This window comes from Kogia breviceps, chromosome 20 (genome assembly GCF_026419965.1).
Source record: "Kogia breviceps isolate mKogBre1 chromosome 20, mKogBre1 haplotype 1, whole genome shotgun sequence".
Classification (NCBI taxonomy): Eukaryota; Metazoa; Chordata; class Mammalia; order Artiodactyla; family Physeteridae; genus Kogia; species Kogia breviceps.
The window spans coordinates 11,894,161-11,919,331 of record NC_081329.1 but is presented as its reverse complement, the minus strand read 5'-3'; the positions used below and the strand labels follow the sequence as shown (position 1 = coordinate 11,919,331).

Genomic DNA, 25,171 nt, shown 5'->3' with positions numbered 1-25,171 from the left:
ATGTTCTCGGTTGGAGGAAGACGGGGCCTGACGGACGTGTCGGCGCAGCGCGGGGCTCGCAAAGCTGAGGGGCGGGGCCGGGGCGGGGCCTGGGTGGGGCCAGAGTGGGGCGGGCCCTGCTCGGGCGCCTACCTCTGAGTGCGGCTGCGGCGGAAGCAGAGCGGCAACCGAGCCCAGCAGAGCGAGTTGGTGGCTGCGGCGTGGGGGCTGAGAGGTGAAGTATGCCCTCGACGCTTCTCGCTTTGGCGCTATAGGCCCTGGGCTGGTTCCCTCCACTCTCCCAAGCTCAGCGCCTGACCCAGGGGCCTGCTCCAGCCTTCAGCTGCCCGGGGGAGACGGAGGAGAAGGGCCTGGTCCGGGCGGCGGATCCTTTGTTTTGGCGCTACAACGGGCGCGGGAACGAGCCCTGAAGCCCGCAGATCGAGAGACCCGGCCCGGGGATGGGAGGCCGGGCCGCGGAGCGGAGATCCGGCTGGAGACGCCGAGCCTGGGGGATGGGAGGGCGGACCGAGGATCGAGAGGCTGGGCCGGGGGTGATGGGAGACCCGCGTGGGATGTGGAGGGCGGACAGCGGGAGGCTGGGGAGCGGAGACCCAGCCAGAGACGCCGAGCCCGGGGGACAGGTGGCCGGGCCGAGATTGGGGGGTGTCGGGAGACCCGGATCAGGTCGCTGAAGCCTGGTAGCAGGAGGCTTGACATGGGTCGCTGAGCTGGGGGAGGAGAGGCGCGGGAGGCCCAAGCGTAGGCGCTGAGCCCGGGGGGTAGGAGGTCGGACCTGGGAACGGGAGGCAGCGGGGATCGAAGGCTGAAATTTTAATCGGGAAGGAGGTGAGGAGGCTGGGCGCGGAGAAAAGATGACTTGAGGGCAGAAGGCGGGCTGGTGCTGTCCTAAGGGCTCTGGCCCTCAGGGCTTATTCTCCCATTGCTGGTGAGGATTTGGTCTCTGCTGCCTTCTTTATCTAGATTTTATCAGGTTGACGGGTGACTCCCCTTTACAAAGAGGTAGTTTCAAGTATTAAACTCCTCTTCACTTTCAGACCTGAAGGCCTCCATGCATCCGTATAGCTCCTGCGGGTGACTATGTATCCATGGCCCAAATCCCTTAGGCTTTGAAATCCCCTCAGCCCATGTTGAATAAGAGTGCCTTAGTCACTCTTGTCTTCAGTGGGTGTGCTCTCAAGCCTTACTTCCCAAGTCACCTGCCTCTTTCCCAGTTCTCAATAAGTGGCTCCCAAGCCAAGAGACTGGGAACCAACCTTATCACCTTCCTCTCCCGGCTCCTCCAGTTAGCCGCCAAGCCTCCTGGCGCCCTCCTAAATATCCACTAGATCTGGCCCCTTCTCTCCATCTCAGATTTAAGCCACCCTAAGCTCTCCCCTGGCTACAGGAGGCCCCTCTGGCCCCTCTCCAGTCCATTCTTTATAGCACAGGCTGAGGGATCTTTACAGAATAAAAATCCAGAAAGCTGTTCCTTTGGTCATAGGATAACCCAGTTCCTTAACACGGTTAACAAAGCCAAGCATAGGTTGGCTCCTTGGTCCCCTTCCCCTGCCTTATCTTTCATTATGGCACCATTTCACTTTCTGCAGAGCCATGCTGATCTTAACACTAACTCTTCTCTTCCTGGAACACTATCGCATTCCCTCTCTGCCCATCACCACACACTTGCTTGAGGAACTCCTATTTATGTTTCTGTTCTCATTAAACATTTCAAGGTTAAGTCTAGCTATTATGTGTTCCTTTGGCATCCGTCTCATCCTAAGAGGAAAGTGTCCTATCCTTTGCAGTTGCTTATTTTTACACTCTCCCCTATTAGCTCCTAAGCAAATTCCACAAGGAACTGTGTTTTTCTCGTTATCTTGTTCCGTATTGTCTTTCCCCATATTTGGGGCCTGGCACAAATGAATGCCAATACTACAGTATTATGCTTTTTAATAATTATGCCCTATATAGAAAAAGAAACCTATTTTAAGGTCGCTTAGCAAATTATAATTAAATGATGCGGACTAGAAAGGAAGGGTAGAGCTGAAATGCAGAGTTGCTGTAACAATGTGTGTATGCAGGATGGTATTAGGAGGTGCTAAGCAAGCTGCATAGACCAGCCTGTGTCAAAATGCGCTCAGCCACTTCGAATGTATTGCAGTTACGTGATCTCTAAGAATGAAATACAAAGCTTAAATCATCCCTATCCCATCCTGATGGTTTTGCCTTGCTCTTTTGCAATGAAGGCTTTTGAAAGTTAGAATGTGTTTTAATGAATGAAGGAAGGAACGGTTTATTGGAGTGTAGCAAGAAAACCTGTTCCCAGTAAGAAAGAAGTGAAACATTGTATCCAATTACATCAGATTTGCTTTTGCTATCCTGAAAAATCTTTCCTCCTGCAATTTTAAGAGACTGACATATCTGATACAGGCAATTATAATGCTTCTTTTGTGTTGTGCTTTCAAATCCAATCTAACACAATCTCCTATTGGTTCATCCCCCTCCTGATGCTGGGAAGCAGTCTTTAATTTCATGAATGGCACTAGCTCAGTTCTGGTGCCTAGTATCAGAGAGTTCTTTAGGCTCTGCCTCAAAGATGGGAAGCACTGGTGTTGGATCTAAAGAAAAGATGTGGAATTCTTAGACTGTTGGATACTGTTGTGTACGCATTTAACAAATACAAATGTAATGGAGGGGGATAGGTACTCTGCTGTCGTAGGGCCCGAGGCCACATCCCAAGGGCAACACTTCCTATTTCATCCATAAATTAGGCAGGAGTAATATACATACCTCGCAGGGTTATTATAGGGATAAAATGGGATAATGTCTGTGACAGTGCCTTGTAAATCTCTAAGTACTGTTGTTAATTCTCTGCCTATTTTGATCTTCAAGTTGCTTATAGAGTTTCTGCATTAGGGTAGAGTAAAATAAAGTTCTCTATTTTGTACTGAACACCGGCATCTGTCTTGTTGAGCCACTTTTGAATACCGTGAGCTCTGGTGCGAGTCACACATAGGGGTACACAACCTTGGTCTCCACTACTTCAAACACTCAGGGTTTACGACTCTGCACACAGCTGGTGTTCAGTCAATTGTTATGGGAAAAATGACAAATAAATAAATACTACTGACCCTGACTTTTCACAGTTTCAGACCTTCTCTGGCAGGGGGTTGTAAAACTGAATCACTTCTGCAGAGGAGAGATTCTCAGTGGGAGGGAGGAGGCCTTACAGGTTATCTATAATTTTTATAAAAGGCATCCAAGCTCCTTCATTCGACATTTATTTCATAACGCAATATTTAGGTCTGCAAGGACTTTCCCATTTCCCCTTCTGCCCCCTCCAGAGATACCATCTTAGGACAAGACTTCAGGTGAGGGGAAACAGGCCCCTTGCACGTAGTAAGCATTTTGTCCTTTCTGGCTTGTGGCTTTTGAGTAGTGCGGAAGCCCTCCCGGTCTGTCTTCCTTGCCAGAGAAAAAGAAAGAATGGTTTTGTTTGTGTGGCCCAACTGAACTTATTTAAGTTTCTTCTGTATTTAATTTTACTTGCCATGTGTGAGATTCCTCCTTTATTACAAAATAAATATTAAAAGTCTGACCTTTACCAGGCCCAATGACAATATCCAGTTTGGTGACTCTTCCCAAAGAAATGCGGGGACCAGATGGGAAATGATTTCAATAAAACCTCTGGTACGTCACAGCAGAAATCTCCTCTTATCCATACTGTTGTGAAAAAAGTATTTTCTCCTTTCTGTTTCATTTACCAAATCTGGAAACATGACTGCTTTTGAGACTTTGTCCTCTCTAATTAGTAATAAATACAATCCCGATGTTTTTCAAGCTCTCTGGCCAAAGTATGAGCCACCCTCCTTGTCTGTAGGTTCTTAACCAGATATGGAGGGCCATTTCTCCTACACCATTGTACATAAAGGACTTGAGCATCTGCAGATTTTGGTATCCCTGGAAGGAGGAGGAAGGGGGGGGGTGTCCTAGAACCAATCTTCCATGGATACTGAGGGAGGACTGAATCATCTCCTCACAAGTCATAGTGAAAAGGCTTCACCTCTCCTTTAAAGGCAAATAGAGACATAGAAAAAAGTGTCCGAATGACATTCTAAATGCTTAATATGAAAGTTATCCAAATTTTGTGACTAATTTTACTTTTAGAAGTAAATTACCCAGTGGCACCCAAAACACCATAAACATCATTCCTGGTTTCTTCGTGAGTTGGAACGAGTGCACTTTATACTATTTCACTGTCCTTGCAGTCAGTTTCTATCATGTTTATGTATGCTTCCTCTCTCGTCTTAGTGTTTCTAGGTTGTGGATTTTTGTTTCCTTTCTTGAAATTATTGATAGCATTACCCCTCCTATGTAGAACTAAGCCATGTAGAAGTGTGGGAAGCTGACAGATCTGAGTTTGAATCCAGGCTCTGCCATTTAAAAGTTACTTAAATGCTTTCAGCCTCAGTCAACTGAACTATAAAATGGAAATCTCATTATGCCTCAAAACATCATTGGAAGGACTAACTAGAAATATGTAAATAATGAATATATGCATAGAAATGTACCTTTTAGCTCAGGGTCTAGCCCGTTAGCCAACAGTAAGAGGACCTGTTATTACACAACACTAAAATCACATATTATGTTATGATTCTTTGTGCTTTTCTTTGGCTACCTGTTTTGGTAAATTTTTACTTATAATTTTTTGAAGTTACTCATATTTGTGGAGATGATTCAGAAGTGAGTGATGTTGGTTCTTATGTCTCATTTTGAGATTTAAAACCCATTTGGTTAGGCAAAGACCAGGTTTTAGACCTTACCTCAGTTTCCTTATAGGACAGGCACCAAGAACAACCCACTGGTGGGTGACAGGTTAACTAAGTAGGAATAACTTAAACTGCTTATCCTAATTTAATATCTCATTTTGAAATCTCTACCATAGGTACAACGTTCAAGCCGTTTTTTTAAAAAAAAATAAATTTATGTATTTATTTATCTGTGGCTGCGTTGGGTCTTTTTTGCTGCACGCAGGCTTTCCCTAGTTGTGGCTAGTGGGGCTACTCTTCGTTGCGGTGCGCGGACTTCTCATTGCAGTGACTTCTCTTGTTGCGGAGCACAGGCTCTAGGTACACAGGCTTCAGTAGTTGTGGCTCATGGGCTTAGTTGCTCCGCGGCGTGTGGGATCTTCCCAGACCAGGGCTCGAACCTCTCTGTCCTCTGCATCGGCAGGCAGATTCTTAACCACTGCACCACCAGGGAAGTCCTCAAGCCTTTTTTTTTTTTTTTTTTAACATCTTTATTGGAGTATCATTGGTTTACAATGGTGTGTTAGTTTCTGCTTTATAACAAGGTGAATCAGTTATACATACACATATGTTCCCATATCTCTTCCCTCTTGCATCTCCCTCCCTCCCTCAAGCCATTTTTAATAACAGGTTATTTTTGGTTGGTTATTTTTCCTAAAATGTTGATACTTTGTAACTTCATATAGAAATTTCAATTTTAGAAATTAATTTTTATTCCTCTCTTTGAACTCTGTAGATAATTTATTCTGCTTAGCTTCATTGTGGCATTATGCAACGGTCCCTTTAGTTGGCTAACCACAATAAAAAATTGGGAAATCATTGCAACTTTTCACTTTAGGAAAACACAGCCTGAAATGCTTATGTATTTTAGAGTGACAGTAAATTTCTACTGACAACATTTTTTAACTTTTGAAAAATCTGACCGTTGTAGCTTCAGTGGCAAGTATTAAAGGGATCTAGGAACTCAGAGACCTGATTCTAAGACCCAGGTTCCAGGTTGCCATCTAATGCCAATTGATCTACTTAGAACTTCTCTGGGACCCAATATATGTTTAGAAATTTATTATCATCAGCATCCTGAATTGATGGAAAGAATTACATACTCAGTACAGTAAGAAACAATTAGTGTTAAGTCCATTGCGGTGCTACAATATATTTGTTATTTTTATTATTTTTTTTTTTACTTTTTAAATAGCTTTACTGAGACAATTCACATACTATACAGTTTATCAATTTAAACTATAGAATTCAGTGGTTTTTAGTATATTCACAGAGTAATTATCCATCACCACAATCAATTTTAGAACATTTCTATCACCCCAAAAGAAACCTCATAACCATTAGCAGTTATCCCCAATTTCTATCCAAACCCCTAAAGTTAGGCAACCACTAATTTACTTTCTGTTTCTATGGATTTATTCAAAATTTCATTCTTTTTTCTGGCTGAGTAGTAATTCATCATATATATATGTATATATATATGTATGTATGTATATATATATATATATACACACACACACACACACACACACACTATATTTTTTAAGCCCTAGTGTATATTTTCCTGTTTGTGTTTTGTCAAATGAAAGTGTTCTAAGAACTTAAACTCTCGTCATCATATAGGGCATTTTTTCCCCTTGGGGGACAGTTTCTTTTATCCTTCTGAGATGAGATCACCATGTCCAGAATAACATATTCATCCAGGCATTAGCTAATGGAGGTGAGGTAATGCTGAGTGTAACTCTTCAGTAAGTTCTGCAGGAACCAGAGCTCTGCTCCCAAGCGTGTGGATTTGGCGCTTTCACGTGGGAAAAGCGGACGGTGACAGGCAGAGAGCAAATGCACGCCAGTCTGATGCAGTGAGGATTTTATTTATCATTTTATAAATTTTCAGTAGTACATGAAGGTCAGCTGACAGGACTGGGGGAGACAGAGACTCCACTCTTGGAGGGCACACACAAAGCAGTGTACACATCGGGCCCCAGGAGGAAGGAGCAGTGACCCCAAGGGAGACTGAACCAGACCTACCTGCTAGTGGTGGAGGGTCTCCTGCAGAGGTGGGGGGGGGGGGCCTGTGGTTCACCAGGGGGACAAGGACTCTGGCAGCAGACAACCTTTTCTTTCAACTAAATTCAAATATGTTTGGCTTTCAAACCATTGTCTCAGTCTTGGAATTTAAATCTCTCTTTTGAAACCCAAAACTGAGCAATGACTTTTTTGTTCTAGTCATTATCTGCCTTCTCGCTGATTTCCAGTGTTTCTAGTTTTTAAATTACACACGGTAGGCTCAGAAAAACTCATAATTACTTCTTTTTCTGTTTGTTTTAATACTTTTGTTGAGTTTGGCGTCTCTTTCATGGTGTCAGTTTTTCTTCAACAGTCAATGATTTCTTGGTTATTCCCTTTTTCTGTCTGCCTGTGTTGCTTGTGATGGGACACTGGGATGGCTGGACTTATCTTCGGAGTTTAGGTGCCAAATCAGTTGGGTTTGGCAAACAGGTTGGATGCCAAACTCCAGTTTGTGTTATTTGCTAACGTGGGTACTCTGTTTACCAGGTTTCAGTGTACACTTTTATTCCTTAAAACCTGTGGGGAAATACTCTGACTACTCACTATTCAGCCAACCATAAGAAAAGGCAGGGACAATCACTCAGCTGCTCCAAATGCAGCTCACCAAGATGACCCTAAAATTCTCCTTCCTTCCACTTCTATTCCACTTCTAATGTTCTCTCAGCCCCGTTTCCCAAAATCATTCCCATCACCTCAGGAATCTTTCCCTGATACTTCCTACTTTCTGTCTCAGCAATTCCTCAAGATTCCTACTCCAGGATCCTTGTTGATTGCATATCAGCAGAGTAAAGAAAGTGAAACAGGAGGGGAAAGACATCTGGGAGAGGTGACCTTTCAATAGAGACCTGAGCGAAATAACTCATATTATCTTATATAATATTACATAACATAATATATCGGTGAGACTAGAATTCCAGGTAGTGGGAATAGCAAGTATGAAGACCCTGACAGGAAATTATTTTTAAACAGTTCAAATAATCCAGTGGGACCGGAATATAGCATGCTAGTTGCTTATTGGTGGAACTGAGAGAGGAAAAACCATCACTGTGTCTTGGTGTTATGAGAGTAACAAATACACACGCATAAAAAGCAATCCAGGACTTCCCTGGTGGCACATTGGTTAAGAATCTGCCTGCCAATGCAGGGGACACGGGTTCGAGCCCTGGTCCGGGAAGATCCCACGTGTCACAGAGCAACTAGGCCCGTGCACCACAACTACTGAAGTCCAAGGGCCTAGAGCCCGTGCTCCGCAAGAAGAGAAGCCACCACAATGAGAAGCCCATGCACTACAATGAAGAGTAGCCCCTGCTCACCGCAACTAGAGAAAGCCTATGCGCAGCAACGAAGACTCAGTGCAGCCAAACATAAATAAATAAATAAACTAAAAGAAAAAAAAAAATCCAAAACAGGATAAAATGAAAATACAAGAAGGATTCTAATTACATGCTAAGTAAATATATAGGTGGAAGAGATTAATTCTGGCATGGTGGATCATGTACGATTCTGTGAAAGACTTTAAAGGAAGGGGTTTATTTCTTGTTTATGTAAAAGTGTGAGTTTGTTTGTTGACCCTGCCACATGACTTCATAAAGTCGTCATCATTGGTTAAAAAAAACAACAACAAAGGGAACAAAATACGTCATAATATTTGTTCCTGAGAAATCCTTATCAGATAGAAACTGTTTTAAATACTAGTCTTAAAAAATTCAGATTTTTTTTTTCTTTCAGCCATCAAGTACCTTACTGAAACAAAATTGTCTATTTGATGTCTAATATTGGAAGTTATTAATTACAATTACTTGTATTAAGGCTAATCACGCTGAAATGTTTTTAACTTTTAAGAATGATTTGGTTAAAGAAAGTTGATTAAATTTATGAAGAGGAAATGACTACTCGAAAGTCACCTTATATTTAGGTTACATCTTTTTTTTTTTTTTGGCTGTGTTGGGTCTTTGTTGCTGCACATGGGCTTTCCTCTGGTTGCAGCGAGCAGAGGCTACTCTTCGTTGTGGTGTGTGGGCTTCTCATTGCGGTGGCTTCTCTTGTTGCAGAGCACGGGCTGTAGGCACGCAGGCTTCAGTAGTTGTGGCACATGGGCTCAGTAGTTGTGGTTCGCGGGCTCTAGAGCGCAGGCTCAGTGTTGTGGCGCATGGGCTTCATTGCTCAGTGGCATGTGGGATCTTCCCAGACCAGGGTTCGAACCCGTGTCCCCTGCCTTGGCAGGCGGATTCTTAACCACTGCGCCACCAGGGAAGCCCTAGGTTACATCTTAACCTTGGTATGAACCAAGAAGCCAAATGCAATTAACTCTTGAGCAACGAGGGGTTAGGGGACCCTCCCTATAGTCGAAAATCCGAGTGTATAATTTTTAGTTGGCACTCTGCAGCCATGGTTCTGTATCCATGGATTCAGCTAACCTCAGATGGTGTAGTGATATAGTATTTGCTATTTTTTAAAATCCACGTGTTTAAAAAAAAAAATCTGTGTAAGTGGACCTGTACAGTTCAAACCTGAGTTGTTCAAGAGTGAACTGTATTTTAAAATTCTGGAAAGCTTGCCACTGTTTAAATCTAAACCTTCTATTACCGGTCATAAGGATAGAATCACTTTGTCCCACAACTTTATTGTTGGCAAGAATAAAAGATTGTTAGAAGTTAATATTTCAGTCCAAGAATCACTGCGCTGTTGCAGAAGTGTTTGGTAAGACGTCTTTTGCCCTTGATCATTGGTGGGTACATAGCAGCCTTTAGGGGTTCCTGAACAGCTACTGTGCACCCTACATTTGGCAGACTCATTCAAAGCGCCAATTTGAGGCAAAACCCTGGGGCCAGAAAGACACTGGCAGGAGCTCTGGGTTCACCTTCAGAAATTTTATTAAGTCTTTTTTCCCATCCCACTGTGTTTTCACTCCAGGTTTTCCACAGGCTGGCCAGAAAGTCTTGAAACATAAGTAACTCTATTTTCTCATGGATTATAATATAATGCCAATAAACCATTTATTATGTATCTGCTGCATTTCGAGAATTGTTAGCCAACCTGTACTGTTCTCTCAATTAGTCAAATTAACAACTTTGTTTTTCAACCATGGATGGATAATTATTTTGACTTGTGTTGGGGCAAGTTGGTCTCCATATTTATGGTTGAAGGAGGTTTGAGATTTCCATGTGCCTATTATGTGTTTATTATACATACGGAAGAAGAAGAGAAAGACAGACAGACTGGGACGTGGTACACAGCAGTCAAGGAAGGGTTGCTGCTTTCATAGTAGTAAAGTTACCACTATTTTTATCACTCTAGAAACAGGGCTGAGAGTTGAAACTGGCTAACACAATACTGGTTGGTATAGTCTACCATTTTTGGAAGATATTATTTTATAAAATAATGTTTACTACAGTTTCCTAACTTTAAAAAAGTAGACATTATAGAAAAAATAGAAAATATAGAAAAATATTAAGGAGTAATTAAGTTGCCAGTGATCCCATCATCCAGAGGTAGCCACTGTTAATAAACAGGTTAAAAGGTAAAGATACTATAGAACCAGTGTATTGGATACACCATGACTTCACTGTTTCTCTGCACAGATTTTCAATATTTTGATGAGTAATACATATCCTTCCCCTTCCCCCCTCTCCCTTTTCCCTAGAGTTATTTCCTTAGGCTGCATTCTTAGAAGTGTAAGTTTCCTAGAGCAGATGTCAAGCCTTTTATTGAGGGGTGTGGGAGGGACATGTTTCAGGAGGTAATACCAATTTATGACCCTTCTACTCATGTCTGGGAATGCCTGTCTCACACAGCTTTGCTAGACGTATGCATGATGAGTTTTTGTATTACTTGGTAAAATGCACGCATACGTACTCATGAAGGTATAGATAGGACATTTGGGGATTTTTGTCTCAAAGTTGTCTCTTCTAAACAGAGAGAAAATGGGTGCCATCACGTGAGAAGTGCCTCATCCTCCTTGCATCCAGCTCACCAGCCTTCATACGTTGTGCCCAAATAATTTGTCCTCCTTGCGTTATTATAGTGGATGAGCCCTCACTTGTTCTCATCTGAGGCTAATACGTCCTCATATGTGAGCTAGATTCATAGACCCCCCCTCATCCCTCCAAGAACTTTGCTCTTTTTCTCCTCTTGCCTTATTTCCCACTTTCTATGGATCATTCTCATCAGCATAAAATCATGCTTTAAAGGGCTCATCTTTAAAACCAAGCCAAACAAGAAATGTCCTCTACCCCTGGCCCCCTTTCAGCCACCATCCCCTCTCCTTGCCCCTTCACGGTAAAACGATACAACACTGACTGTCCTTAATATCACTGAACTGTACACTTAAAAATGGTTAAAATGATAGATTTTATGTGTATTTTATCACAATTTTAAAAATTTAAGAAGGGGGAGGGAGCCTAGGACTTTCTGTAAAGGCTTCTGTGGTTGAGTGAGTCCTGTTGATGGGGTGTGAATTCTTTTAAGATTTCTGATTTTAGCATGGGAGTTAGGTTAAAAGTTCTGTTTTGATTGGAATTTTTGAGATAGGCAGGACTTCTAGAGGCTGGAGAAAAAATTTTTGTCCTTGTTTTTCTGTATTCTTTATTTAGGGAGGCAGATTGCCATAGAAGTACCTTTCTTTGGGGAAGCTAGAGAAGACATGGTAGAACTCCAGACAGGCAGTAGGGAACTGGCTTCTTCAGAGGCAGTAGGGACGTAAGAGGGCCTCCATCCCTAAGCTTTGCGTCTGTAGACAAAGTCACTTAATCACGAGGAGATGGGTTTCCTAACTTTTCAGATTGTTGGGAAAATAAAAGATAAGATGCCTAGCTCAGTACCTGCTGTATAATAAATGCTCCATAAGTGACAGCTGCTTTGATTAGAAGGACTCACTCAGTGTGGGAGGTAAACAGAATTGTCTGACAGAAGAATGAAAGCAGGAACTTTAGTTTTTACTTCCAGGTTTCCTAAAGCCAGTCCACCACCTTAAATGAGAAAGTGGGATTTTCATGGCTAGTTAAGAGTAAAGATTACGTGGAGGTTTGGAACTTCCTGGTGCTGAATCTCTTCTAAGCATCCTAGAATAGTGTTATGTGAGGTATACCGTTTTTGGTTTTTGTTTTAACTGAGTGGAGTTGGAAGGCAGAGTTCTTACCAATGACCAGATCTGTTGTAATAGAAGTTGCAGTGTGTATCTTGATCTGGTGGGGTATCCAAATGTAAAAATTTATCAGGCTGCACACTTCCTATCTGTGCACTACGTGTACTTCATAGCTCAATTAAAAACGAAAGAGACAGAGAAATGGGCGACCTTATACATACCTTTACAAAGGATTGTTCTCAGTTTTGACTCACAGAAGCCTTGAACAGTAGAGGTGAAGCTGGGAGAGTGATGGTACTGCTAATATGAAAATATCCATATAGTGTGTTTATTTACAGAAATAATCATTGGAATAATTAAGGCAGTGATCTTATAATGACTGATTTTGATTAACATCTATTTTCTTTATATTCTAGTTAATAAAAGCATCCATGGAGAACAATGAAAATAGAGTGGATTCAAAATCCATTAAAACTTCAGAGACGTGAGTATTTAAATGGAATCTCATACAAGCCTAGAAAGATGGGTGTATGTAATACAGCAAACTTTGAGGAAGCAGATAGAATATGGGCTTTCAAGCCAGAGAGGCCCAGATGACTTCCTACCTCATGTGACAGCTGCATGGCTATACACATGTTAAATTATGCTCTCTGAATCTCCTCCTTAAAATAAAACCGTCACGGAACTTCGGGGAGGTTGGAGGGTGCCTGACGAGTCGTCAGAAACCCTGCCCTAGTAGCAGAAGGATGACCCAGGAGAGGCAGATGCACCTTCCGAACCTCTGTGCAGGATGAGAGGTTTTGTGTTTGGGGGAGTTTTTTGGCCTCCTGTTTATTTGTGAGTTTTAAGGCTAAAATAAAATGCCAGTTCTCAGTCTGGGGAAGAATTGCGTGGTTATAGATTATCTTTTACCCTTTGTCTCAGTCTTCCTTTTTGGAATATTCTGCTCATTAACGCTTCCAATAACCAGCAGATAGAGAAAGGGAAAAGAGAGAACTCAAACACTCTTAATTCATGTCTGTTATTATCCATTTGGGATCTCTTGTGGTACATTTAATTCTAAAAGTTTATTTCTGGGGTCCAGTATTATTATTCTGGACCACCCAGGGAATTATAAACTAATTTTAGTACTAAACAACACTGTTACAGCAGAGCTATTAACAGGTTACCAATAAAGATTTTTGCAATATTTGTTTAGCAAAGGAATTTGCCTAGAAATTAACCTTTTGAAAGGCAGTCTCATTTTAGAGGTTTCGTGCCTTTTTTTAAACCCTTTTGAACTGATTTACACATTTTCCTACCTTTTCCTATCGTACAGAACATGGCCGCTGAGCCTGCGCGTCTGGAGCCTGTGCTCCGCAACCGGAGAGGCCACAACAGTGAGAGGCCCGCATACCGCAAAAAAAAAAAAAAGATAGTAATTTACTATCCTTTTCCAACAATATTTTTAGAATTGCATATAACGTGAAATACTCCCAGGTTGAATGTGTGGGTACATGGACGTTAGGTATCAGTGTTTGGCTGTTGTTTCCTGATTCCTGGTCCAGGTCAAGGGTCAGGTTTGCAGACTGTTTTGGTCAAGTTTTATTGAAGCATAGCCACACCCATTCATTTACCTATTGTCCTGGGCGACTTCCACCAGCTGGATGGAGTGGGCTGCAACAGAGTCTGTACTGGCAGCCAGCCAGCCTAAAATACTTAATATTTGGTGCTTTGAGAAAAAGTTTATTGACCCTGGTCTAGATAACAGAGGTTTTTGGATAAGTGACCTTTAGACAAGTATTTTCAATTATTTACAACAGTGATTCTATGTAGCAATAAATTATTAGTTTGTTCAGTGCACGGGGTTTAAGGAACAATTTAGGAATTGTGATAAATATTGTGTTTTGAGTCATAGTTGGCTTTTGTTGATTTCCTTATTTCAGGGTAATTTTTATGATTTCACTCTTACCTTGAAGGATAAAATATTTTAGAAAGTTTAAAAAAAAAGTTAAGTATATGCGTGTCTGGAGCCTGTGCTCCGCAACAAGAGAGGCTGTGATAGTGAGAGGCCCACGCACCGTGATGAAGAGTGGCCCCCACTTGCCGCAACTAGAGAAAGCCCTCACACAGAAACGAAGGCCCAACACAGCCAAAAATAAATAATAAATAAATATTTTTTTAAAAAATGTAAGTATAAAATGAATTTGATGAAATTTTAATAAAATTTAGAGGAAAGCAAAATACAGAGATTAAAAGTCTGAACTCTGAAGTTCAACAAATGCTTTCAGCCTTGGGTCTGACACTGTATCTGCATAACCATCATCCTCATAGTGGTCACTTCCTCATCCGTGAAATTTTAGTGAGGGAAAGCCTGTTGCACACAACCTGGCATATTATATTCAACAAATGTTAACTGTTCTTATGTGTTAGAGAAGTTGTGTTAATGTGAACAGCAGCATTGGTCATTTCTCTCTTTGTAAACTGTTGTTTGATTTCCAAACAGAAAGATCTTACGTGGAAGCAAATCAATGGACTCTGGAATATCCTTGGACGATAGTTACAAAATGGATTATCCTGAAATGGGTTTATGTATAATAATTAATAATAAGAACTTTCATGAAAGTACTGGTATGTATCATAAGATAGTTTTTAATCCTTTACAAGTATTTGTACCATTTATATTTGGTGTAGTATAAAAAACAGAATTGATGTTATTAGTTAGTAAACTAATGACACAGAATAGCCATGAAGTAGAGATAGAGCAGGACCCTACGGGTCCTACAATTCAACATGAACTCTTAATCTTCTACCCATCATCAAAATCTCTCCCTCTTCTATCTGTATGTTTATCTCTTCTGCCCTGACTTCTGTGTAACCCTTGCTTCTTTATCTTCCTGCTCCCTCTTTCATGTTAATGGAAGGATCTCAACAAATAGTAAGTAGAAGTATTTTTCCATTCCAGGAACTGTGCAAGGCACCTCACAGAAATTGTCTTATTTAATTCTTAGAGCAACCCTGAAAACTAACCACCATTAGATGCCGAAAGGTTAAAAATCCTTGCACAGAGTCCCACAGATGATTTAGTAGCAGAACTGGGACTCAGCATTGATGCTCTGAATCCACTTTCTGTGCCACTTCACCCATGCCTTCATTCATTCTGTTGACTTTCTCTTCTTCCCCTGAAAAGAAGACAGACTCCCCACCCTTAAAAGAGACCTTTCTTTTACCCTGCTGCCTCTTAAGCTTTGATCTGATTTTTGTCTCCTTCCCTAAATATTAAAAACACGTACTTTTAACTTGCCATCATCACCTCTTTCCATCCCTTTGATCCTGTTTTCTCTGTTTCTACCTCAACCGCTCTGTAGAAGTTCCTGTTGGGTTCACCATAGCCTGATCACCAGATCCCGTTCTCAGTCTCTATACTATGTATGGCTTGGATCTAATAATACTTTCGGAGGTTTTTTTTTTTAAGAGAATGTAAAAAATAAAATCCCTCACGATCCTAAAAAGCTATTTAACATCTTACTGTATTACTTGATATTTTTTCCTTGACAGTTTCTTTCAAAGCTTAATTTTATCCATAATAGTAAACAATATTGTATTTTGCTTGTTCCATTTAATGTAATATCAGCATTTTTTATGTTGTTGTACAATTTTCATATCTGTCATTTTAATGATTATATGATATCCCATTCCCTAAATATAGCGTTCACTTGACTTGCATAATTTACTGTATGAATGAACACTTTGGCTGTTTCTTCATTTTTCATTTTTTAAATTGGTGCTCTGATAATTCTTTGAATTTGCACATTAATCATATTAGAATTAATTTTAGTTAAAGAAACTAGAATCTGTTGATTCAGTTTAGGAGGCTATCTACCAGAGTGCTGGTGAAAAGGGAAAGAAGCCAGATTACACTGGAAAGATAAGCTGGATTTGATGTTAGATTCATTATAAGGAGTGAGGAAAAAGTAGTTGAAAATGAGTGTCTAAACCTGAATGGCACCATTTGTATTGCTTTCGGCTCTAAGTTGAGATACCACCTTCAACCGTTAGGTATTCTGCCTCATATTGCCAGTTATAATGCCCTCGTCCCATAGAATTTTACATTGTTGAACTTATTGGAGTTTTTTTTTCCTTCCAGTTTTATTGAGATATAATTTACACACAGCACTTATAAGTTTAAGGTGTACAGCATAATGATTCGATTTCCATAGGTCATGAAATGATTATCACAATAAGTTTAGTGAACGTCCATCAACTCCAATAGATACAACATTAAAGAACTAGAAAAAAGCTTTTTTCCTTGTGATGAGAACTCTTAGGATTTCCTCTCTTAACAACTTTCATGTATAACGTACAACAGTGTTAATTATGTTTATCACATTGTATGTTGTATCTCTAGTACATCCCGGGTACTTACTTATCTTTAAAGGAGGAGGGGGCTTCCCTGGTGGCGCAGTGGTTGGGAGTCCGCCTGCCGATGCAGGGGATACGGGTTCGTGCCCCGGTCCGGGAGGATCCCACGTGCCGCGGAGCGGCTGGGCCCGTGAGCCGTGGCCGCTGGGCCTGCGCGTCCGGAGCCTGTGCCCCGCGACGGGAGAGGCCACAGCAGTGAGAGGCCCGCATACCACAAAAAAAATATAAAATAAAAAAAATAATAATAATAAAGGAGGAGGGGGGAAATTGTTCTGCTCTCCCCCCAAAATACTTAGGCCTGTAGTCTGGCTTTAGCCTTAGAGTGAGCCCCTTTTCGGCTTTGAAATTTGCAGCTCAGGTTCTCACAACCGCCTCTGACAGCCTGGTAGTCTTTGTTCAACTACTCAGTGGCTCACAAACCAGGACCAGAATTCAGTCACCTTGTCACACAGCTGCATGGTGTCCTCAGCCTTTCCAATGTCAAAACCTTGACGAGCTTACTTTAATTTTATAAAAATAATATATGGCCATAATATACATTTCAGAAATTACAGATTAGCAAAAGAAAAATTGAAATCACTCCTAATCACACTACTCAGATAATCAACAAAAATTTGGAGCTAGAAACAGCTAGTCTTTTTTCTATGCGTGTGTGTTAAGTTTACTCAATGTGCGCCCTCCCCCTGCAGCACTTTAGGATTTTTAAATCTGAATTCACTGTTCAGTCAATCCGTACGTGTATGTGGAAGGTCCTGTAAAGGCATGAGGAAAGCCCAGGACTCCTGGGCACAGTCCGCACACCAGCTTCAGTACTTTGTCCAAGTTCCTGGACTCCTCTGTGCTCCCACATCTGGGCAAATGAAGCCAGTCATGATAACGGTCTCATGGTGGTTAGAAGGCTTAATGGAGACCACACAGAGCAGAGTGCCTGATGAACAGTGCTAAAGTGGCTAGTGGTTTGTGGGGTGTTTCCTGAAAAGGTGCTATGAAAGTACTCATGTATCTTAGAATTGTTGGGACCTTGAAATCAAAGAAATAGTTCCTCTGAGTTTGTGAGGTGTGTATTGATACATATGTGTGTGTGGTAGTACGTGTGTGTTTGTGTATATGTACATTATGTATGTGGGGTGTGTGTGTGTGTTTTCTTTAAAGTAGGATCCTATTCTTTTTTTTTTAAGTGACCATTTTCCCATGGCAAAATTTTGTCTACAAAATTTCAGTGGCAATATAGTATCCCATTATATAAATGACTTTTAATTTCTTTAACCAAACCTCTCTTGTTAGGCATTTAAGTTTGTTTTTCACTATCTAAGCAGCTGTGAAAGACGTCTTTGTGACTGTAACACTATAACAGCTTATGTTATGAAGTGTCTTATATGCTAAGAAATGAAAGAGACTTTGTGTCACCACGATCGGAATATTGAATTTTCTTCGCATTTGCAAGGAAGAGTTTACTGTGGATTGTGTGAATCACTGACTAGTTCATTTCAAAGCAGTTTATGGTTTTTTTAAATTTATTTTTATATATTTTTTATTTTTGGCTGCGCTGGGCCTTCGTTGCTGCACACGAGCTTACTCTAGTTGTGGTGCGGTGGCTTCTCATGTTGCGGAGCACGGGCTCTAGGCACGCAGGCTTCAGTAGTTGTGACATGTGGGCTCAGTAGTTGTGGCTCGCGGGCTCTAGAGCGCAGGCTCAGTGGTTGTGGTGCACAGACTTAGTTGCTCCGTGGCATGTGGGATCTTCCTGGACTAGGGCTCGAACCCATGTCCCCTGCATTGGCAGGCGGATTCTTAACCACTGCGCCACCAGGTTAAGTCAATTTTTTTTTTTTTTTAATGCAACTAAAAGTAACTTTTTCTGTTCAAGGGATGGCATGTCGGTCTGGTACAGACGTAGATGCAGCAAACCTCTGGGAAACCTTCACGAACTTGAAATATGAAGTTAGGAATAAAAATGATCTTACATGTGAAGAAATTTTGGAATTAATGTACAGCGGTAAGAAATAATGAAAAGAATGACCTTCGTTGTCCAATTTATGTTACAATCTAGCTGTAATTATACACATAAAAGTAAAGCATGAGAATTGTGGAACTAAACAGTACACAATCCTACTCTATATATTTTATGTAAGTAAAACAAGTGATTCATACCAACTCACTAGAGTGGTTTGAGGTGTGTTGCTCTGCCCCAAGTTGGGTTTACACGATCTCTTAGTTCTGTTCCCAGGTTTCTTCATCTTATTCCCATACAGTGCATATGAAATGGTTGAATAAAATTGCATTGGTTTTCTGTTTGTTTTTCTTGTTTGTAAACGTTTTCCCAGTTTCTAAAGAAGATCATAGCAAAAGGAGCAGTTTTATTTGTGTGCTTCTAAGCCATGGCGAGGAAGGAAAAATTTTTGGAACGAATGGACCTGTCGATCTGAAAAAATTAACAGGTTTCTTCAGAGGGGATTGTTGTATAAGTCTAACTGGAAAACCTAAACTCTTCATTATTCAGGTAATATATAACTGAGCAACCTGGTTATTGAGGATTCATTAGGGATTAATTTACTCAATTGGGGATTATCAAAAAAATTGATTTTTTTCCCTGTAGCTACTGAACTATTGTTAGTTTTTTGTTTATTTAAACTACCACTTAGGAGATAGAGGATAAATTTTAATTTTAGACTTCTAGCAAAAGGATTCTGCATCATTAACATCAGTTTTTACAGAGCCTTTGCATTTCTTAGAAATAACAGTTGTGCATGTACACATATATTTTTTAAAATAAATGTTTAGTTTCTTTTACTTTTTTTTTTTTTTTTTAACTTTTTAAATAAATTTATTTTCTAACCTCTAGGCTTGCCGAGGCACAGAACTAGACTGTGGTATTGAGACAGACAGTGGTGTTGAGGATGACATGGCCTGTCAGAAAATACCGGTTGAGGCGGACTTCTTATATGCCTATTCTACAGCACCTGGTAAGAAACGTACAGACACTGAATGTTATATGTAGATTTTAAACAACGAAGAGTGTGTTCCAAAGGCTGTTGTGATTTTGATATCCATAAAAAGCCAATTTGTCTGTATTTTAGGATACCTTAACCACAGACGAGTCTCAAAAAGTTGTCTTTAGCAAAGTTGGGCCAGAAAATATGCATCTGTAAAAAAGCGTACTTACATAGTGTCATTCAAGAACTTGATACCACATGGAAACTGTATTAAAACATAGGACAAGTCAGAGCTTTGCCCACTTCCTGGAATAGGAGAGAACTGTGTTTTCCAGGAATTCTTTGGAAGATAGGAAATTGAAAGGATAAGCCTGAATAGCATATGCATAGGTAGAAATGGAATGAGGGAAAATAGAGTTAAAAATGATTTATGAATAGGTTATCAACCTCCACTTTTTTGTGGTTGTATTATACGTGTCATCATATAAATAAGTATTTATGGATCATATAATTGTTTACTTATACAACTAAGGGTGTCACAAAGTTTGGAAATACAGGGCAAATGTATTTTTAAACAGTATTACATTTTTAAATATAGTCAATGTGATTTCTTTTAACCTCCAGGCATCTTTCCAGATAAAGTACTTTCAAGTTAAAAGCAATGGATCCAGGGAATTCCCTGGTGGTCCAGTGGTTAGGACTCAGTGCTTTCACTGCCACGGGCCCGGGTTCGATCCCTGGTCAGGGAACTAAGGTCCCACAAGCCGCATGGCACAGCTGAAAAAAAGGAATGGATCCAATAGTTAATCTGGGAAAAGAACAATAAATACACTATTTCCCCTTTTTGGACTTTTGAATATACTATAATGTGTTTATTATACTCTATTCAGATGCCCTGTAGACAAATTTAGGACACTCAAATGTGTGTGCATATGTAAGCAGGTTATTTCTTGGATAAGCCAATAATCTGATTGTAACACGATGCTACTTATAATGATCCTTTTTATTTCTTTGCTTTTGCATCTTCTGCATGTTACCCTGTTCTTCCCTATTGGAAGGGAAGCCCAGGAAGTAAAATTCTCAGTAACTCAGTGGTGAAGTTAGTCCACAACTCTTTTCCTTGTCAAAGCAGAGGTATAGATAAAGCACCCATTCGGTTTTTGTTTTGTTTTCCCCGAAGTCAAAGGTGTCATTTATTTATTTATTTATTCCCTTTTTATGGCTAATAATACCTATGGATATTTTTGCTTGTTTTTACCTTCATGATTATGTCCTAATTTATTAAATCAGCTAACATTGGATATCCATGATATTTTGGTTACATTTTGCCTTGTAGGTTACTATTCCTGGAGAAATTCAAAGGACGGATCCTGGTTCATTCAGTCACTTTGTGCAATGCTGAAACAGTACGCTCGCAAGCTTGAGCTTATGCACATTCTCACTCGGGTTAACCGAAAGGTAGCAGTAGAATTCGAGTCCTTTTCCACTGATTCTACTTTTCATGCAAAGAAACAGATTCCTTGTATTGTGTCTATGCTCACAAAAGAACTGTATTTTTAATCACTGAAGAAATGGATGATTTTTTTTTTAATCTATATGCCAAGTGAGGAAACGGTGTGACTGATAAACTATATTTTCCTCTCTCATTTAAATCTAATCTAATCCCCCAGGTGACACATGGAAACATGTCACTTTCATAGCAATAAAACTACTATGAAGCTACCTCAAACACAATCAGGTAGTTGAAATGGAATTTAATTAAGAATAAACAAAAATGGATAACGGTACAGTCATTATGAGAGGAAATGATTGTAAATTAACAGCTCTCATTATTAGCAAGTTTTAATGATTATGCTACGCTACAAATTTTCAAGGAATTATGGAAGAATTTAAACATTGCTCTAATGTGTTTCAGTGATATTGACAATGCTCGTTTCAGAGAACACGTTCTGGTTTTTGTCAAACTATAGACATGACGATGTGGAATAATGTATCATTGAACTTGGTGGTCCATGTGCACGGTCAAATGCTTGAAGACCTTGCTCTTAGAATTAGTATTTGGAGACAACACAATGGTATTTTTATATCACTCATCTGAGCACATGGTGTTGCGATGTCTGTCCCAAGCATGTCTCTCTTGTTTAAAAAAAAAGAAAAAATCCTGTTTAGTATTGAAAAAGGAACTAAATGTTTTACTTGAGAATGCGCAAGAAAAGTAAGTTGGCTGTCAGGTTAAATGCAACATCGATAGAGGGAGACAGAGTTAGGGCTCTACGGTGCTGAAATACAGCTCTTCCCGCCGGCCGCTGGGCCTCGCGCTCCCACAGGATATCTGAAGGGCCCTGTTGCGAAACCTCAAACCTTGATCACACTGATAGCAGCATGAATTGAAGAAATTCTGTAGGAGCATACTAAAATACAACTTACAGAATACACAGTGAGGTGTGAGGAAGAAACAGTGAATCAATCAGCTGGGCACTCGTAATTAGAAGATGGCTTGAGCCTGAACAGGGACACAGCACAGCCTATGTGATGAAGTTAGAGCCCTAGACTACGGCTTCAGGAAAAGGAATGCTGGCTAGTTTCTTCATAGGTACTGGTGTACATGGAGGATGCTCCCAAGGCAAGAAGCTCCAAGAAAGTGAACCAAATCAAACTTCTGAAATGGAAATTTTCCAAAGATGGTGAGAGTCATAATAAAAATTGTAGCACCTTTCTTTTTTTTCAATTTTTTCAATGACAGCTTTTAATTGGATGTTAAATTCTTATCTGCCTCTCTGCAGATAGCACATTATATAAAATACAGCTAGCACCATTACCCCTGTACCGGATACACTGAATAACAATTCGCTTCTCACTTTACACCGAGGGGGAGAAGGGCCGCAGTTGTCAGCCTGTCAGAAATTAAGTATGTTAATTAATGCTTAAGTGTATGAATATGATTTACAAGAGGCTCGGAGTGTTGTTGGGAGAAAATCCTGAGGTCTGTCATTCCCCTTCAACGATAACAAGTGCTCAGTGACCTTGACAGACTGTGTGCAGACATGGGTGTGGCCACGTGTGCACTTGGCCGCCAAGCTTTGGGAGCTGAAGTACTCCCAAGAGCAAATCCTGGACTCCTGGAATGTCCCTTTCTGCCATCCACAAATGTCAGTCCATAAAAGCAATGTCATTAGCATTTCCTCATTTTCCAATATAAGCGGTGAGTGTGGCCTAATAATATGAGCCCTCAACCATCCTTTGCCAAGGATGGGGAAAATCATAGCACTCTTTGTAGTAAAATTTTTGAGCATGTTAAGTTGTATTTTGTTGACATTTGTAATCAAAGGAGAATGATACTGTTATGATCATATACGGTTCTCTGAAATGAAAGGACCATGGCACACAGGATGTTAGCAGTCATTCAGTCTTCCCTCCTTTGGTGCCCAGGGAAACTGAAGGCCAGAGAGGAGAACCAGCACAGTCCCAAGCCGGGGAGAGCAGGCTAGGAGCCTCCTAGCTCAGGCGGCATTGAGCTGTCCCTGCATCGCTGTATCCCTCTGGTTTTCAGTCTGACATTTCCTGTGAGCCTTCTTTTGCTAAAAGAAAGGAACTCACGTTTATAAATGAAAGCTATTTGTTTTGGTTATGTCTGTTAACTTTTTCTAAATCAATGAAGTATCTTAAAGTGTGTTCCTGTGTGACAATTTTATAAAAATTTTGTTATTATGAATTTTTATTTCCAAATATAAATTTTAACTTAAAATTACCATCACATTCAAGTTTTTGTTGTTGTTGTTTCTGATGTGCTACTCACTGAAATTAAAATATTTTTAACCAAGTGCTTGATTTGGAAGGGCCAGAGAAGATGCAACAGGACCCTTTAATCAAATACTTCGAGATGGTGGCAAATTACCAAATAGGATAAGCAGCCTTCCTTTTCTCCCAGGTCCCTCTCAGAAGAGCATTTCTAAAGTTACCATGATGCCAGGAAGGATACTAAGTTTGCAGAGATCACAGCCCCTAAATGTGACCATATTTTTGTTTGTTTCCTTGCTTTGAGGAATGGGGAGTGGCGGAGTATAAAGGATATTGCTGAAATGAATCATTTCAACCCATACATTTTTAATAGGGCGAATAGAGCAGGGGTGGGGAGAGCGGGGGGGGGGGGGGTGTGGAAAAAAACCTGTGACGTTCCCAGATGGTCAGCTCTGGGAGAGGAGCTGTGACAGGGGAAGAAGTCCCCTTTGTGTTTTATGTACTTAGAAAAGAAATATGAGAAAGTGCAAACATGAGTGGTTTACATTTCTTCCAGTATTTCTGTAGTGAATGTACATTACTTTTAAGTCAGAAAACTAATAAACTTCTCTAATTGTGACTAGGGGATTCCTGTTTCCAAGGAGTAGAGGGTGACGTGAATAAATCCTTTAAGACTCTTTTAAAGCTATAGTTCTGTAGTACGTTGACAGTAGAGCCCATTCTAATCTCTGCTAAATAAAGAAGTCTTCAATATTAAAAAGCAAAATACCAAGGCCAAGAACCCAATAGAAAAATGGACTCAGGGCCATGAACAGACAGTTCACAGAACACCACCAAATGTCCCTTACACCTCAGATGAAAATCTTAATCATCACAAGAGAAATGCAGATTAAACTAAGGTATCATCTGTCATCTAGCAGACGGACAAAAGACCTCATTTGACAACATTCTGTTAGCTGAGCTGTGGGGAAATGTATCCCCCGTTGGTGGGAGCACACAACGGCGTGTGGAGGAGAATCCGGCAATACCTGTCCAATTATTTACTCTTGAAGCAGCAATCTCAGGTCTTGGAGCTCAAACTACCCATACACCCATACATGTACGAAAGTATATACGCAATTATTCACCTCAGCATTGTTTTAATACAGCAACCCAGCTGTAAAAACGATAGGTTAGATACACTGATACATCCACACAGTGGAACACGGCTTGCTGTAAAACAGAGTGAGGAGGACCCTCTTGAACTGATAAAGATCTCCAGCATGTATGATCAGGGGCGAAAGGATGAAACACAACGCCATAGACAGTCTGCTGTAATTTGTGTAAAAAAGGACCAGGGGGCAGGGAGAGTATAAGAATATGCATAAAGTAACACCAGGAGGATAAAGGACACTAATACAAATGTAAATGGTGGATGAGGACAGGGATGGAAGTGAAATTTCTTTCGTGTTGACTTTTCGATATCGTCCTGACTTTTTGGAACCGTGTCAACGTATTGCCAGCCTTCAAAAATGGAATCAAATTAAGGGGGGATGGGGATGGCACCAAACTTTCAGGAATGAAAATGTGGACCCATACGGGAGTAGGGCTGGAAGGGATGCCACAGCTGTCCTTAGCCGTGTTGCAGGATTTTGTTTAGCTTGTTTATTTTCTTCTTTGCTTCAGCCTCTGTAGGTATTAGTTGAGAAATCATAACATGCTTGATATTAGAACTTGAGCCTAAAGTAATACTCAGCATCAGCTTTTTATAGCTCAAGGAGCAAACTAGACTATTCACATTCGCTTCTTAATTCACTCTCTAGTTGTTCCATCCTTATCCTTTGCGATATGATTGTAATAGATTATCACATGATGAGGAAGACCAAGAAATATCCATCAAAGAATTTTTGTGCACAGAATCTCTACCGTCTGCTATGTTGATAACTGAAAGAACTGAGGAACTGACGTGCTTAGGGATGTTCAGAAAAAGCAAGCATCTCCCTTTCAAGAAAGTGTTTTTCCAGATTTAAAGTTGGTGCAAAAGCTATTAAGTAGCATGTTTGAGCTAAGAGGCCAATGTCCGATCTACACCTGATGCTTTGGTTTTAGGTGACTTAAATGTCAGCTCAGGGACCTAACAGCCTCATATACAGCTTCCCAAGAGGGAAGCTTGTTTG

At 40.6% G+C, this 25,171-nt stretch overlaps 2 protein-coding genes across 5 annotated transcripts in view; one reads left to right on the top strand and one right to left on the bottom strand.

Annotated features, from left to right (window-relative positions):
* PRIMPOL (primase and DNA directed polymerase) overlaps nucleotides 1-25,171 on the bottom strand; it is a 112,631-nt gene that overhangs the window by 43,926 nt on the left and 43,534 nt on the right. The window lies entirely within an intron of this gene.
* Nucleotides 3-23,634, top strand: CASP3 (caspase 3). Of its 2 annotated transcripts, XM_067022710.1 has the most exons (7): nucleotides 3-214; nucleotides 12,360-12,427; nucleotides 14,429-14,553; nucleotides 18,212-18,340; nucleotides 18,669-18,844; nucleotides 19,187-19,307; nucleotides 20,614-23,634. In XM_067022710.1, exons 2-7 carry the CDS (start codon nucleotides 12,375-12,377, stop codon nucleotides 20,835-20,837), a joined length of 828 nt encoding a protein of 275 aa, XP_066878811.1. In that variant the 5' UTR covers nucleotides 3-214; nucleotides 12,360-12,374; the 3' UTR covers nucleotides 20,838-23,634. The 2 variants fall into 2 exon arrangements, with proteins under 2 accessions (XP_066878811.1, XP_066878812.1); XM_067022711.1 differs by lacking the exon at nucleotides 14,429-14,553 and having other exon boundaries at nucleotides 129-214; nucleotides 20,614-23,031.

Coding starts and splice junctions, on each gene's coding strand:
- CASP3 (XM_067022710.1), top strand. CDS start 12,375: ATGGAGAACAATGAAAATAGAGTGGATTCAAAATCCATTAAAACTTCA. Junction 14,554..18,211: donor GAACTTTCATGAAAGTACTG/GTATGTATCATA, acceptor TTTCTGTTCAAG/GGATGGCATGTCGGTCTGGT. Junction 18,845..19,186: donor CTAAACTCTTCATTATTCAG/GTAATATATAAC, acceptor TCTAACCTCTAG/GCTTGCCGAGGCACAGAACT.